At 37.8% G+C, this 15709-nt stretch overlaps 4 protein-coding genes across 4 annotated transcripts; 2 read left to right on the top strand and 2 right to left on the bottom strand.

Moving 5' to 3' along the window:
* Positions 1-325: 325 nt before the first annotated feature.
* LOC132188152 (UDP-glycosyltransferase 76F1) lies at positions 326-2236 on the bottom strand. Its single transcript, XM_059602554.2, has 3 exons — positions 2189-2236; positions 1494-1680; positions 326-1287 (listed from the first exon to the last, which is right to left on the bottom strand). Exons 1-3 carry the CDS (start codon positions 2234-2236, stop codon positions 383-385), a joined length of 1140 nt encoding a protein of 379 aa, XP_059458537.2. The 3' UTR covers positions 326-382.
* A 52-nt stretch (positions 2237-2288) lies between these two features.
* On the top strand, positions 2289-2726 carry LOC132188112 (18.3 kDa class I heat shock protein). Its single transcript, XM_059602516.1, has one exon. It carries the CDS (start codon positions 2289-2291, stop codon positions 2724-2726), a length of 438 nt encoding a protein of 145 aa, XP_059458499.1.
* Positions 2727-3880: 1154 nt separating this feature from the next.
* LOC132188538 (17.8 kDa class I heat shock protein) lies at positions 3881-4878 on the top strand. Its single transcript, XM_059603028.2, has one exon. It carries the CDS (start codon positions 4195-4197, stop codon positions 4654-4656), a length of 462 nt encoding a protein of 153 aa, XP_059459011.2. The 5' UTR covers positions 3881-4194; the 3' UTR covers positions 4657-4878.
* A 4518-nt stretch (positions 4879-9396) lies between these two features.
* LOC132186957 (uncharacterized) lies at positions 9397-11774 on the bottom strand. The gene is made up of 5 exons (XM_059601087.2): positions 11198-11774; positions 10755-11096; positions 10282-10639; positions 10045-10158; positions 9397-9954 (listed from the first exon to the last, which is right to left on the bottom strand). Exons 1-5 carry the CDS (start codon positions 11534-11536, stop codon positions 9845-9847), a joined length of 1263 nt encoding a protein of 420 aa, XP_059457070.1. The 5' UTR covers positions 11537-11774; the 3' UTR covers positions 9397-9844.
* Positions 11775-15709: the final 3935 nt, after the last annotated feature.

Genomic DNA, 15709 nt, shown 5'->3' with positions numbered 1-15709 from the left:
TTACATTAGAATGAAATTTGTTCATAAATGCCAATACAAATGCCAAAAATGCCAATACTTATTTATATTTTTTGTAATATAAATGTCAATACTTATAAGCATATTAATTAATATAAGACCACGAAGTGCTACTCTATATAACTAAGCCTAATAAGCCCTTAAAAGGCCTCAACTATACGACAAAATTTCCTCCAAACTCTCTTCAAAAAAGTTGCTTAGCATATAAAAAGGTTTTTTAATAGCATTAATAGAGTTAAAGAAAATTCTATTTAAAAATTTTTTTTTTTTTAAATTTAAAAAAAAAAAAAAAAAAAGTATTTCTCACATGTTTAGCGAGTATAAATAGGATATATTTCTCCAATTTCGTTTGAAGAGAGGGTTGTCAATGAGATTTGAAGGTGAATGATTCTAATTTAGATATGTGAGTAACCAAGCTATCCAAGGATTCGCGTGAGGTGCCACCTTGTTGCAAGCAAAGATTTGCCTTCTCCTTTAACTCTGAAATTCTGTCTCTAATTTCCTCCCCTTCTTTCTCCACCATTAGTCTTCTAATAGTCTTCTCTATGGCCTCCCTCTTCACCCCACTCTCTAGCTGCAGCCCAACCTTCCAAACATGGCTAACGTACTTAGAATTCACCTTTTGGTCACCGAAACAAGGCATACAAATCATGGGAACCCCCTCACAAATACTCTCCAATGTTGAATTCCAACCATTGTGAGTCCAAAATGCACCCAAAGCAGGATGAGCTAGCACATCCTGCTGTGGAGCCCATTTGATAATGTGGCCCCTTCCATTCAAAGTCTCTAGGAACCCACTTGGCAGTGGTTCGAGCCATTCCGAGCCACGGACTAATCCAGGTCGAACCACCCACAAGAAGGGCTGCTTGCTATTGGCTAGGCCCCAAGCAATCTCCAAAAACTCGGCTTCATTCAAGGCTGCTATGCTCCCAAAGCTTGCATAGATTACAGATTTTGGTGCTTGGTTGTCTAGCCAGGAAATGGAACTCTGGTCTTGGGTTAATAAGCTACTTGAAGAAGAGGCTGAAGAGTATTTGTGAAATGGGCCTATTGGGAAGATTGGAATGGGAAATTCTTGTCGAAGAGTGACCAGTGCAGACTGTTCAAGGTCCTCATAGGAGTTCCAAATGACTCCTGAAGAGGCCTTTGTTTCATTGACCAGGCCAGCTACAATTTCATAAAATGCCTCTGGGTCATCGGTATTGACCACAGGAAGATCTTTCACTTTGAGAGGTGGAAGCTCTTCCACTCGCTTTTCTAATTGAGAATCTGATTTCAAATATATATATATATTTTTTTTTAAAAAAAAAATTACATATGTAAGCAATGATCCGCATTGAGGTAATTTACATATACATTACTAACAAGATTAACAATCTCAAAGGTCTCACCTATATGCTCCTACATATATCAAGAATTTCACAAAATTAAAGAAAAAAAGCAGAAGAAACAGAGAAAATGGAGACAAAACATACCTTGAATGGGGAGGTATCCCCTATCCCTGAGAAGTGGAAATGCTGCAAAAACAACAAAGGAGGAAACACCACCAGTCCTTAAAACAATCCTTGGGAGCTTAAGGGTGTCAGCTACAGCTCGTGTGAAGTAAAAGATAGCATCTGAGATTAAGCAAGAAATAAGGTCCTCTGAGGCATCGGATAAGAGCTTAACCGATGGTTCGTCCCACTCTTAATTAGTGACCGACCTTCATTAATTGTTTTTTTTGTCTTAGATAAGGTGGAATCCGACCCGATCTTGTTTCAATTGTGTGGGATCCGAGTAAACCTTGCATATCTATTTTTAAAGGATAAATTGTCATTTCACATTTTTAAAACAATTGTACCGACACCGTCAAATATAATGGACCGCTCCTCTCCATATTAATCCTTTTCTGCATGTTCCCTAGGAATATATAACTCAATCCACTGAAAATTACTGCTAATGAAGATGAAGAGAAAATAACTGGATCAAATTTTCCTCTATTTTCTCCTTGCGTGAAGGTGTCACCAAAAAAAAAAAAAAAAAATCCCTTTCCGCATACCTGCCCTCTCCTAACCCACCTTCATAAATGCTCTGTACGACTCTTCTTTTTACCATATGCTTCTCCACCTCCTCAAGCATCAACCAAAGTTAGCAGAAGAGTCAAAAGACCTGATTGTTTTCCTATAAATACCTCCCTCAACACACCATGCAAAAAGCACAAGCAAGCAAGCAAACACATCGAAGCTCCCGAACTTGCAACCTTTGATCTCTTTCTTTCATCTCCAACAAAAATGTCTCTCACTCCCCACGGCAACTTTGGCCGAAGGAACAACATCGTCGACCCCATTCAGACTGTTAACAATGCCATGTCAACCATGAATTCTAGGATGGAAGCCATGCAGTCTGAGTTTGCAGCTGAACCGGCGGCGTTCGCCAACATCAGCATAGACGAGAAGCAGACCCGAGACGCGTACATTTACACCGCCCACCTTCCGGGGCTGAGAGAAGAGGAGTTGAAGGTGGAGGTATATGGTCAGAATCTAAAGATAAGCGGGGTGAGGAGCATAGTGGAGCAGCAGGAGGATGAGACAGGGTACAGGTCTATGAGAAGCAGTAGCAGCTCCTTCTCCAGGCAGTTCAACCTCCCCGGGAACGCGGCGGCGGACCAGGTCACCTACGGAATCAATAATGGGGTGCTCACTGTCACAGTGCCCAAGGCATGGAGGTGAATTGCTGGAGTCGGCGATAAATCTTTATAATTAACTACCTGCATTCCAGCTTCTTTATGTGTCTGTGTATATATTATAAGAAATCTTAAAGAGCCAAATAAATAAATGTTGAAAATTTTTAAATTGGCGTGGTAAAAGTTTTTAAATTAAAAAGAAAAATGCAATTTTCTTTTGTCTATCATTTACGATCTGTCACGTCGATTTGAAAATTTTTCTTAATTCATTTATTTGGCTCCCTAGCACTTTTCATATATATATATATATATATATATATATATGCTATCCTACGTTTGTAATCCTTTTAGTTATCGTTATCTTCATCAATAAGCAGGTAGTGATTATTCAATGATGTATTCCAGCTATTTCTAAATAAATAAAATGGAATTAGTGTCAATTTAATTCCTCTAGCTACTAGATGATCACTTGTGAGATGAGACGACTGATGTTCAGGCCGGTGAGATCTCTGGGTGATCGAGGCTGAGCTCTTCATTATATATGAGCCAATGAATGAGCTCATCATCTCATGTGTATGAAGGAGGAGGTGTTGGGTTTGATGGTACGGGTATGGGAATGTTGTGTGTTACTATTTGGATTGTGGCCCGGTCGTATAAATGTTGCTCAAACTTAATTCCTAATGATTTTTACATATTAATTAATAAAACAAAATAAGAAATAGCTCATAAAATGGCCCAATCCTCTCAATAATGGCCGATAAAAGCGGTTTAAGCATAGGGAAATGACCGTATCAAGACATTTTAACTCTACCAATTCTCAAAAGAAATATCCTCGGACCATTTGTTTTCTTGCAATAAATAAATTTTAATAAAAAATTATTTCTTCTGTTTAGCAATAAACATTCACTTTAATAATTTTTTTTTTTTTTTTTAAAAAAAAAATCTTCTTAAAATGTCTTAAGATAAGTGTTGATTTTTTTATATATAAAAAAATATCAATCAAATATGAAAATATATAAATTTTAAGTCAAATTTAAGGGTAATAAAGAAAATAAATGAATTCATATTTTTTAGGGGTTGAAGGGGGGCAAACTTGTTGAAATTTCCTTAACCAAACCAAACATCAATTATTTTGAAAATATATATAATATAGCCTCGATTTTTTATAGTACGTAATCAGGACTTTGCTGGGGGTGGGGTGGGCCGAAACCTCAATTTTTTTATATTATCATTAGACTTCGCTGGGCTAGGCCGAACACTCGAGAAAGATCGCCCCATTCACATGCCTTTATCAATTTTCTGGAAGACTCTTCTCTGTACCAGATAGATACTTCTCCATCCTCCTCATCAACCATCAACCAAACTTACCAGTGAATACCAGAAGAATCGAAGGCGCCATTACTTTCCTATAAATACCTCCCTCATCAAGCCCTGCAAAAACGCAAGAAAGCAAACAATCACAGCAAAGCTCACTAACGTGCAACCTTTGATCCCTTTCTTTCATTTTCAACGCCATGTCTCTCATTCCGAGCCGCTTCTTTGGCCGAAGGACCAACATCTTCGACCCATTCTCGCTGGACATCTGGGACCCATTCCAGGACTTTCCGTTTGGCTCTGAGTTCGCAGCTGAAACGGCGGCGTTCGCCAACACCCGCATTGACTGGAAGGAGACCCCAGAAGCTCACGTTTTCAAGGCGGACCTTCCTGGGCTGAAAAAAGAGGAGGTGAAGGTGGAGATAGAGGAGGGTCGGGTGCTACAGATAAGCGGGGAGAGGAGGAAAGAGGAGGAGAAGAAGGAGGAGACGTGGCACCGGGTTGAGAGGAGCAGCGGCAAGTTCTTGAGGCGGTTCAGGCTGCCTGAGAATGCGAGGGTTGACCAGGTCAACGCCAGCATGGAGAATGGGGTGCTTACTGTGACCGTGCCCAAGGTGGAGGTGAAGCAGCCTCTTGTTAAGACCGTTGAGATCTCTGGCTGAATGCTCAACGACTCTTCATCTATGTATGTCGAGCGAGTCATGTTATGTTATGTATGTGCAAATAAATGACTTCATGTCATGTGCATCAAGCCATGAAGAAGGAGTTGAGTGTTCTGTGTGTTTCTTAGAGTTTGGGGTTTCTATTTGGATAGTGGAACGTATAAATCTTGCTCAAGTAATGATTTTACGTAGTAATAAAAACGTGAACGTAAACTTTTTCTATATAAATTAATTCTAATTTGACTTATTTTATTGTTAAAATATTTCAATTTTAACTCGTTAATTTTGTATTGAGTTCGTTTTAGATTTGCAAGTTATAAAAAAATTGTTAGTTTTAAATGTTATGTGTAAAGTTTAGATTATATCCAAAATATGAATGTAAGATTATATATGTCAATCTTACTCTAATTTATTTAATTAAACAAATCAAATTTTTTTAATCTTAATTCATTCATGTTAAGTTATTGGGTAGTAGCAAAATGGTAATATAACTCTAAAGTGGAGCTTAGTGAAGATACAAATCGCAATTCAAATTGTCTAATTGTTGCATAATCCGAGTCCTTCATGCTGAACTCAAAAACATGACCTGCACGGGATTCAGGCCGAATTCTGTCCCAACTCCTAAAGGAAAATTGTATATAAAAAAAAAAATTATATATATATATATATATATATATATATCTTTGAAGCCCGAAGAACGATGGATAGAAATCCTTTCAATCCCTGTAGAGATCTCATGCAATAGCGAGAGGCTTATTCACCTATTTCAAGAAAGATATGGGCAGGGCTGGGCTGGCTCAAAGAAATGCGAGCAATTCTGCATTGGGTATGTTAGCTCAGTTACAAAACTATTGGGCCTAAATCATGTTGAGCCCAGATAGATAGAGTGCTAGATTTCGGGCTAACTAGATTGGGTTGAAGCATCAAAAAAAGGTCCAGAGCTTGTTTCATGTAGCTTGAAAATTATTTTACCCTTCACTTTTGATATCGAATCTGAAAGCTACTTAATTACTATAATTTAGTCATGTTGAATTAAAATTAATCATATCATAAAAGAGTAAAGAAAGAAATAAGCAAAACAGCAAACAATTTCTCCTATTACTTCCATCATTGACATCATTATTTACAGTAGACAAAGCCACCAACAATCCAACATGATTACTACGAGCACGCCATCACAATGGCGAGTATCATAGACGGCACCAACATGTATCAATGAGTTGCCCTTTTTGGTTGGTTTATCGTTATCCGATTGCCTCTAATCAATTTAATAATACGATACCACTATTTCATTAATTACTATCCTGTGTGGCCTTGCCAATTCATCATTGATTTTTTAAAAAGAAAGAAAAAAAAAAATTAACAATGACGGATTTAATGGTAAATTAACAATATCATGTCCGCATAGTGAGGCAGTTGTGTGGTATGTAACACTACTCTAAATTTAATACAAGTGTGATGCTAGAAAGTAAAAAACTACACTTTTATCCTCTCACTATCAATCTATCATGCTAACATAGTAGTACCAATCAACTTTTTGATCAGCCCATGTTTAAAAAAAAAAAAGAAGAAAAGATTACACTGCATTGCCACGTCAGCAGAATGAAATAATGGTGGAATCAAAATGTAGTGTCTAATATTACTCTTATCCAATATTAAAAGTATTACAATTATAAAGTATGACAACAAGTTTAGTTCATGATAATATCAAATTCCAGACTAATGCCCTCAAATAAAATAAATAAATAAATAAAAAGAGAGTAGGGGATGATGATAATTAATCATATGCACAAACAGTATCAGATATGAATAAAGCAAAAAGAAAGATTTGATTAAGAGTTTTGTTAGGATTATTATAATTATAAGTCTTTTAGTAACTGACGTGACAATTTACATCGCGCATATATGGATTGGCACGGAAAGTTCGTTTCCTTGATTTAATGTTAGATATAGTTGACCTCAAAGATGAGACATAAATCTTTACCGTACAATTAATAGGCAAAGTTGGGCATGTTTGTGTGCAATTGAAGATATGAAACGCTAATAACAACTAAGAAAACAAAATCTATGAACCGAAAATCAGTGCACCAAAAACGCAAAGTGGAAAATCCGGGAGGGGGAGCACATAATTTACCGAGAGAACCGAGTCGGAGGGGACCCAAGAGAACGTGATTGACGGCTGGATATGGGCCTGAAATCAAGAAAGTCTCACCCCCAACCAACTGATGCTGTCGTGTGTTTCTTCTCAATCTCAAGGTTACTTTTTCCATCACGTGCTGACAGCTCCTCCACCTCCTCCTATTCCACGTATATTCTATCTGCTTGCTTTTTGCACTCTCGCTTGCTTGCAAACCAATTTCTCACAAAAAATGATCAGTTTCTTCACTACTAGATAACCCTCATCCATTTACTACAACCCAACGGTGCGTTGCTCTAAAGAAGATATTACAACATGGGAGCGCAATGAATCCTCATTTGTGAATAGACCAAGTTTTCTTCTAAATCGGCTACGTAAATTTTCTCTCATCTACTCTATTAAATTGGCACCAATTCAAAATACACGTAAGAATTGAGAGGTGTTTTTTTAGTTTTGAGTTGAAAAACTATTTTGATGTCGCAAATATGAACATTGTATTTCTTAGAGTGTGTTATGTTTAGGTCGTTTGTTAATGTCTTTAGTTTTTCTCATATTTCTCCCTCCCCCTTCTCATACATTCCCTTTGATCTCATCGTCCATTGTCTCATATCATCCATTATCCTTGATCTCAAATGAAATACGGATGGTTTATTTTGTAGCATCTAAGTGTATATATGTGTCACGTCATACAAAATTTTAAATGATGTGACAATATATTCATCATTAAATCTATAAACTATAATTTAGACTATAGAATAGATCATTTTTTATTTCACGTGACGTAGACTTTTTTATTATTAAAAAATATTTTCAAACTCTTAATAAAAAAACAAACAGTAACCCTAGACCCTAAACAAAGAATAAGAAAAAAAAAATAACAATTTTATTTAATATCAATATTTAAGTTGTAAAGCAGAGGGAGCCTGTTCCCTTGTTTTATACCACAAGGTCACCCCATTAAGAGGACAATGATTAACTTTAGAAGGCAAAATAATTGTCTTCAACCACCTCCACCGGTCTCAACATGTCATATGTACTTCCACTGTTTCCACATCTATTTAATTAAAAATGAACATCAAACAGAAACATCACCAGTTAAACACTTCACTGTACCAATCAACCCTCAGTTAAGGCACAATTAGGCCATGCACAAAAAAAAAAGTACGAAGCCTTGGAACCGATTAAGAGAGACGGGTTATTAAGAGAGACGGGTTATGGAGCGTACTTGTTTCAAGTTTATCCCACAAATTAAGCGGCCCTAAGCTTATGGGCTCTCAATCTGCTTGAATTTTTATAAAATTCAGACAGTTTAATAACGAGATCTTCACTTAATGTATAAATGATAAATGTTATATATTATATTTTTGTTGATCCAAATGCATGGCCATGGCCATCGTCTAAGAATGATGGGGGAATCCAATCTCATCATCTGCTGCTTCTATCTATCTGAGAGTGTCAGGTCGGCCCATTTGTGTTTTCTTTATAAAGTTAAAGTTGAAAATGAAAGTCGTGTACATTTCAAACACCAACTGACCTAAACTACGCTACACCTAATGCATGTCATCTCAAGGGGAATAGTTTCTCGAGAGTTTAGAAAAATAGCTCAAAGTAGTTGACTAAAATGTCTGATATAAAAAAGTATTTTCAACCTTTTTTTATTTATTTATTTAAATACTACTTATACTAGGCCTCTCACTTGGAAATTCCTTTTATTCTACTACATTGATTTTGGGCACTTTTTAGCATCAAGGGTCGAGATCTTGTATGCCTAGTTTTGATTTCGGTCATTCATTTTAATTGAACCATCCAAATTTTATCACAAAAAATTAAAATTCGGTGTCTTTCCATCGTTATTGCCATCCTCATCGCTACATAGGGTATGCCCTTCCGTTCCCTATAGCTATTTTAAGGGTACTGGCCACCCTTGTAGAGAAGGGATGCCCTCCGGCCCCTCCCCAAATGAGGGTGATAATGAGAGAGATTGGAAGCTATGGAGTGGCGATAAGAGAGATAGATAATTGGGAGACAGATGTGAGATTTGCACCGTTGGATAAGACATTAGGAAAGAGAAGAGAGTTGATTGAGTCAACGTTGCACTGCGTGAATAGCACCATATCACAACTACCAAAGCTGTCTCCCGACTCTCCACCCCGTTACTTTTTTAAGATGAGAAGAAAAAATAAAAAAAAATAAAAAAAGCGGGAAACGCAACGGGAGCTGTTCTATGAAAGGGAAGGGACCCAAAACTTGGCGATCTTAGTGGCCCCACACAAAATCACTCAGAACCGTACGGCCAATATCATCATCCTCTTCATCTGTATCCATCACCGTCCATTGCTATCCACCATCGATCCCCCATCTCCCAATGCTTCACGCTTAAGGAATTCCCACCATTCCCCCAAAACTTTCTTTTCTCCTTTTAACTTTATTTGTTTGATGGAAAATCCTTCTTCTCCCCATTCACTTTCTAATGTTATTTGAAGAAAAATGTTGTTTGAAATACTTTTGAAGTCATTTGCAAATTAATGTGAAAGTTTATAATTAGTAAAATAATTAGAGCAGTGTGTAAGATAGAAAGGAAGAAATGAAGCCGCATATAGAAGTTAGACAGAACTTAGAGCTTTCTTATTACTAAACTTTTAACCGATCATTACAAGAGGTTTGTGGATTACACCCCATCTACAACCTCATTTCACCCACAGTAAAAAGTAAAAACCTCCCCCAAAATTACACATTGCCCCCCCCCCCACACACTCTTTTCCGCCCACAAACCCACCAAAGAAATTTACCCACCACTTATTAAACCCATCTTCACCACCACTGCTAATTCCTTCTGTTCTTTACTAACTTCACCTAAAGCTTGGTAGTTCATAAAAGCTGGCAACCTCCTCAAAAATCTGGATCTTTTTTATTGCAACAAAAACAACTACACTCCCCATTCTTGAATTCCTTGCTTGTAATTAAACCAAAATACCATATCCTATCACAAACTCCTACATCTATACTGCTTTTCTGTGTCCAACCAAAACAAACACAGCACCCATTGCAGGCTTAATATGTCCATTCCTGAGGCAGGCGTATCTCGTGGTTCAGAGCCCCCTCCGGCCGTAAACTTCGCCTTTGCTGCATCAAGATCGCATTCGCCCGCGCCACAACAGCATCTGTGAAATACATAACCCAGATTTTAAGACAACAGAAAACTAAAAGATCTGTGAAGAAAATTTGGCCCAATCTCCAAAAAATTAGCCTACCGTGGTCAGAGGCATAGCCAGTATTGAAGCGTGGCTGAGCGTGCCCGCCCATGTCATCGAAATTCAAGTTCAGAGCCTGAACAACCTTGGCCGGAACGATGACTGTGGGACAAGCTGCCAAAGAAAGAAAAAATATTAATGTCACTAACACTCCAGGTAAAATCCAAAGAACGAAAAGAAAAAAGTAGTCCAAATTTGAAACGCCAGAAAGATACCCAAAACCTGTTTTAGGTGTACCTGTTTTCTTGCAACATTCCGGCGCACTATTGTATCTGCGAGGCAAGAATACTCCAGTTCCAGCGCTCTCCCTTTTCACACCAGATCCACCGAGATAACCAGCTCGCGTGCCCGAACCATGGTGGCGTGGGAGTTGATTTTGTTGCTGAGCTTGCAGTGAAGGCCATGCAGATTGGGGCAAACCCATAGGCTTTCCACATCTTCCACTCTCGTACCCTGTAGTGTTTCTCACCCTGTTCTGGATCTGTTGCTCTTGCTGGTGCGGCTGAGTTGACCACCCCACCTTCACTTCCTGTTGTCTCTCCCAGACTGGAACCCGCTGTGACTTTAGCACCTGGTCCTGCCTCAGATGCTGAAACTGCAAACACAACAAACAAAAAAATCGCTAAGATTCCCATTTTCCCGGAAACCGTTTCTCAATTTTCTCGGAAGCCAAACAGGGGGTAACTTGAAGAACCACCAAGTTAGCTCACCTGAGTCGTCTGTGGGAGATTGTGAGTGAGACTCTGGTTGGAGTACAACCCAAAGCTACAGCTCTTAGCCGCGGAGGTTGGATTTGTAGTCTTCGGAGGAGCGAGCAGTCCTCTGCTCTGGTAGTTGTATTTGGGCGACTCACCGCCCATCTTCAGCCTCGCAACTTGCCCAGCCGCTGCGTAGATGAGATCCCAGGTGTCATTCTTAGCACCAAACGGCGTCGTCGGAGGAGACGGAAACTGAGAGGGACCGTTTGGGCTTCCATTGCTCGATACAGCACTGCGACCGGACCAGCTCCCGATTCCGCTCAGAGTCGACTGGGGCGACCCGGCCATGACCCACTGAGTCAAGAAAATTGCCAGTGTCATAACTCGGTTCACGAAAGCAAAGAGATAAGATAAAAGAGAAAGTGAAAGATTCTTTTAGGAAAAAAAGAAGTTACCTCTGGTTTGTTCTGAGGGAGACTCGGCTTAACGGCGAGTTTCTGAGTTTCGTGAAGCGTGAACTGAGTCAGGCGGCGAGTTAACCCGGCGAAGAATTCCTCCTCGTCGCTGCCCTCGGTCTCGGTGGAACCCGCAACGGACTCAACGGGCGAGTTGACGGACGAGTTTGGACCTAACGAGTCGAACTCGTATGGAAACTCGGTGGGAAAACTGAAACCGGGTGCGAAACCAGCGTTGACACCCCTTTTGTTGAAGTTTTCCTTGTCCATGAGTGGGTCGTCGTTAGTGAGAAACTGCGAGTGATACCAGACCTTCGCGTCTCCTACAGACTCCCCCATGCAAAGCCCCAAGAAATACAAGAGAGAGAGAGAGAGAGAGAGAGAGATGGGGCTTATGGTGGTGAAGGGAAATGAGATGGGTATGAGGGAGTTGCTGGCTGGGGAAGATTTAATAATGACCCAGCCGAGTTTGCTGGGTTTGCAGGCCGAGGGACCCAACAAAAGGAGAAAAAGTTAAAGGAAGAAGAGGGAAGTGTGCGTTAGAGAGAGAGAGAGAGAGAGAGAAGGGGTGCGGAATAGGGAATGTTGAAGACAAGCTGCTTTTATTAAGGTTTCAGGGTCTCGTTGAGACAAATTTCAAAAAAAAAAAAAAAATGAGAGAGAGAGAGAGAGAGAGATAGAGAGGGGGCACAATGGGCCAATGGTTGGAAACATTTGTCCTTGTATGCAACCCACCTGCCACCTGTCTAAATTTGCCTAATTCTGCAGCAAATTAAAAACTTATAATTAATAATGAGTAATGTACAGAAACACATAATTATATATGATTGGGACTGTGGTCTATGAGATTTTTACTGGTTAATACACTGTTACTTGGTTTCAAATTATCTACCACCAATGAAGTTTTACTGCCTCAAACCTTTTGTCTCTTTATCCACTTTCAGTGCTTCTTTAAAAAACATAAAAAAATAAATCAGACTTCTTTTTAGGGCTTGTCCAGACATGCTGTGGACATGGCCAAGCAGTGTGTATTAAATTGATTTTTTTTTTTAATTTTCAAACACAAAATTACAAATATATTTATCTTCATGGGCCAACAAAAAAATTATCATTTTTCCAATCCATCGCATGGATTCAATTTTGCCGTTTTAAATATTCACAGTGATTTGTGATTATGATGCCCATTTCCCTACAACAACCATTTAAAAATGATTGGTTTGTTTTGCATTGAAATAGTGTAAACGACATAGTATGAGACAATCTAGAATTCATAGGACGTCTTAACATGCCCTTTTTTTGCCAATTTAATCTCAACTTGGATGTTAACACTCTTACACTCTGTCCAAATCCAAAGTTTGCAATTTTTTACTTAAGAGAAACTATACAAACCACATTTTATTCCAATCTTATTCTACTTATATTATATAGTAATGTTAATCAGTCCTTTTTTCTAATTAATGCTAATCTACGAACTAATTGATACAGCACTCCCCTCACCGATTGATTTATGGTGAGCTAATTTCTTAAAACTCTACAATTCTCAAGAAGAACAATTTATCAACTCGATTTATTAAACAAATAGGCCACCAGAATGGACATCCATTAATTGTCTCACTATATATATATATATCAAGCAAGATTAAATCAGTTTGGAGTTAATTATATCACTTTGTGAAACAATTTAAAGACCTGAATGTTATTATATTTAGGATAAAGTTATTTTTTTAAAAATTGAGCTTAAAAAAATTCTTCTAATTCAATTTATTAAATTAAAATATGTTCATCTTTATTAAAAATACATAAGAGAAACACATATTTTAAAGATAAATGTTAATTTAATATACTAAATTTGAGAAATTTCCTTGGAATGAAAACTTTTTTCCTTGTATTTTATGATGGCATTCAAATTATTTTTTATCTATTCCATTGCCCCCAACTTTTATAAGTTCGTAGCATGATGCTAATAGATATGCATTGTCGAGTGAGAATTAGCCGCTTAACCTTACATTAAAGGCATAGTTGTACTTGCATTTTTTGGCCATGCTATATACTATAATTTTATCTCATATTCATGTTAATATGGCTAGGGAGTAACCATTTATTTTATTTTATTTTTAACAATGATTAATCAAAGGGTTACTATACAATATACCTTATCGTGTCAATATTTACAAGATAAATGCGTAGTATATAACATTTATCTTTTGAGTAACGGTTAGTCTCACACAGAAGGCGTAATTGGCACAAAATAAGAATTATGGATTATGTTGATACAATTACCACACATGTCAAACGTCTGGTGTAGCAAACATGCAAAAAAGGCCAAGGGTTAGAGTGGCTCACTAGCGACGACGATAAAACCATCTATGATGATAAAGTTAGCGGTAATGAATTTTGATAGGGTGTATGAACAAAATAAAAGCAAGAAATGTGAAATTGCTTGTCTACATGTGACGTAGACCACTTCATATTTTAGAGATCTTTCATCTTTAGTTGGCAAGTGAGCTCAATTAGCATATATCGAACACTAATGGGACCCTTATGGAATGTTGTGCATCCTCGTAATTTTCATTTCATTTCATTTTGAATGTTAATTTCAACGGCTTTACTCCCTTGCGAAGTGGGTTCGAAAAGGCAAGGCATTTAAGACTCGTAACTTGCTTTCCATCGAGGGAGTACCATGTCCAACGGCTCCTTTTCTTAATGTACAAGTCTTAGACAAGTAAGTTAATAATAAGGTGAATATTATTCCTCATAGGACTTGTAACCGTTTCGGGCGTATGTAAGGGAGATGATTTTAGCGTATCGTGCGCGTATGCTGCTTGGTGAACTCGAGCCTTAGGCTTAGGTTGGGGTTGCCTTCAAGTCTACGGGTCCTCTAAACCTTTTTCTACATTTGGGTACACCAAACAAGCTTGTACTTGGCCCACCTCCGATCCACAACCTTGTTCGAGAGCAAAACCACGACGCACTCAACTCAGAACAACCAATTGTGTATCAGCATAAACTTCAGTTTTCCCAAAATACCAATTCTTGGTAATAATCGTAATGCTAACAACTACTATGGACCATTATCCAAGTACGGAAGCAACAACGATGGGTTAAGTGTGCAACAAAACTCTCAATTAAGCGATGGGTTATGTGCAAATTTTTGTGTGAGGGGGTAGACCCCACGAAACCATATGAAACATTGGTTAAGCAATGTTTGATAAACTAGCAATGGCAATGTGAGTGTATATGAAACATTGGTTAAGCAATGTTTGATAAACTAGTAATGGTAATGTGAATGTGATACACATGGTGCAACTTAATTGGAGCAATTGGCATTAAATAGTGTTTGGGCGTGGCATGTTGTTTGTTAAACAACATGTGTGGGAGGGGGGAGCAAATGACCTATTAACTGAAGTTCATAAAAGGAGTAATTTTACACACGAAAAACTCTAAAATTAATTTTATCACTTTTAAAAATATAAAGACTTTTTTTGATACACACCAAAATACATGAACCAACTTGTTATTCAAAAAAAAAAAAATCTCCACAAAATTTAAAACCCACGTAGATTATCCGTTTAGTCAATTTACGAGGGAACTAGCTAGACATAGGTGCATGCTCAAACCCTTAAGCAAACAACACTACATAATTTATTGCCTGCCGGCTCTAGAAAAAAAAAAAAATCATGTGTTTTTTTGGGTGTCTTTTTTTTTTTTTTTAAATGATGTGCCGTGAGAGGTAAAAATTATTATTTTTGCTTTAAGGGGTATTTTAGATTTTAAGCTATTTATTAATTTTTTTTTTTTTGAAAATTAAAAAAATAAAGAAAGTCAGAAAATAAAGATTTTAAGCTATTTAATTTGATTATTGTAATTGATTAAAAATTTCATAAATCTTAATCGGCCAAATCCAGCTTGCATTGGACGTTAAACCAAGGTACCTTTTTTGTTTTTTCAATTTACAGATGTAGATTAAGGTGATTTAGTAGTGGAACCCACCTTGTATTTTCTCACATGAGCATCACAATTATCTGTCTCTTTTAATCAACCCCACCCTGTGCCACTAATTAAAGTATCCAAACATAATCATTACTTCATTACATCATCCTTAATTCTCTATCAACATCTGTTATTACGACTCCCATTCATTATTAATTAATGTGTCCTTTTGCTCCGCTTTAGTCCTTCACATGGTCAAAACAACCAAGATTCACAGTTTTATCCACGCCGTTCACCTGCTTCCGAGCGCGTGCTCGTCTGTCTGCTGCGCAGCAAACGCGATTTCTCAAATACACGCGCTACGGAGACGTGCGGGCATTGAATCCGTTGCTATTTGTCAATGTTTGGTAATTGGGACTTAACCCTTTTCGGCTCAATCCAATACATTTGGCCATTTGTGCTCTTAAATTTCCAATCCAATGTCTCATCTCATTCCTGTAAACGGTTGAAATGAGAACCTTTTTTTTTTTTTTTTTTTTTTTAATCGAAAAATGCTATTTTCTGTATGAGATCTAATTCTGA

This window comes from Corylus avellana, chromosome 6, assembly GCF_965113065.1.
Source record: "Corylus avellana chromosome 6, dhCorAvel1.hap1.2, whole genome shotgun sequence".
Lineage (NCBI taxonomy): Eukaryota > Viridiplantae > Streptophyta > Magnoliopsida > Fagales > Betulaceae > Corylus > Corylus avellana.
Note: the sequence above shows the minus strand (reverse complement) of the source record. Positions and strands in the feature narration are given on the sequence as shown.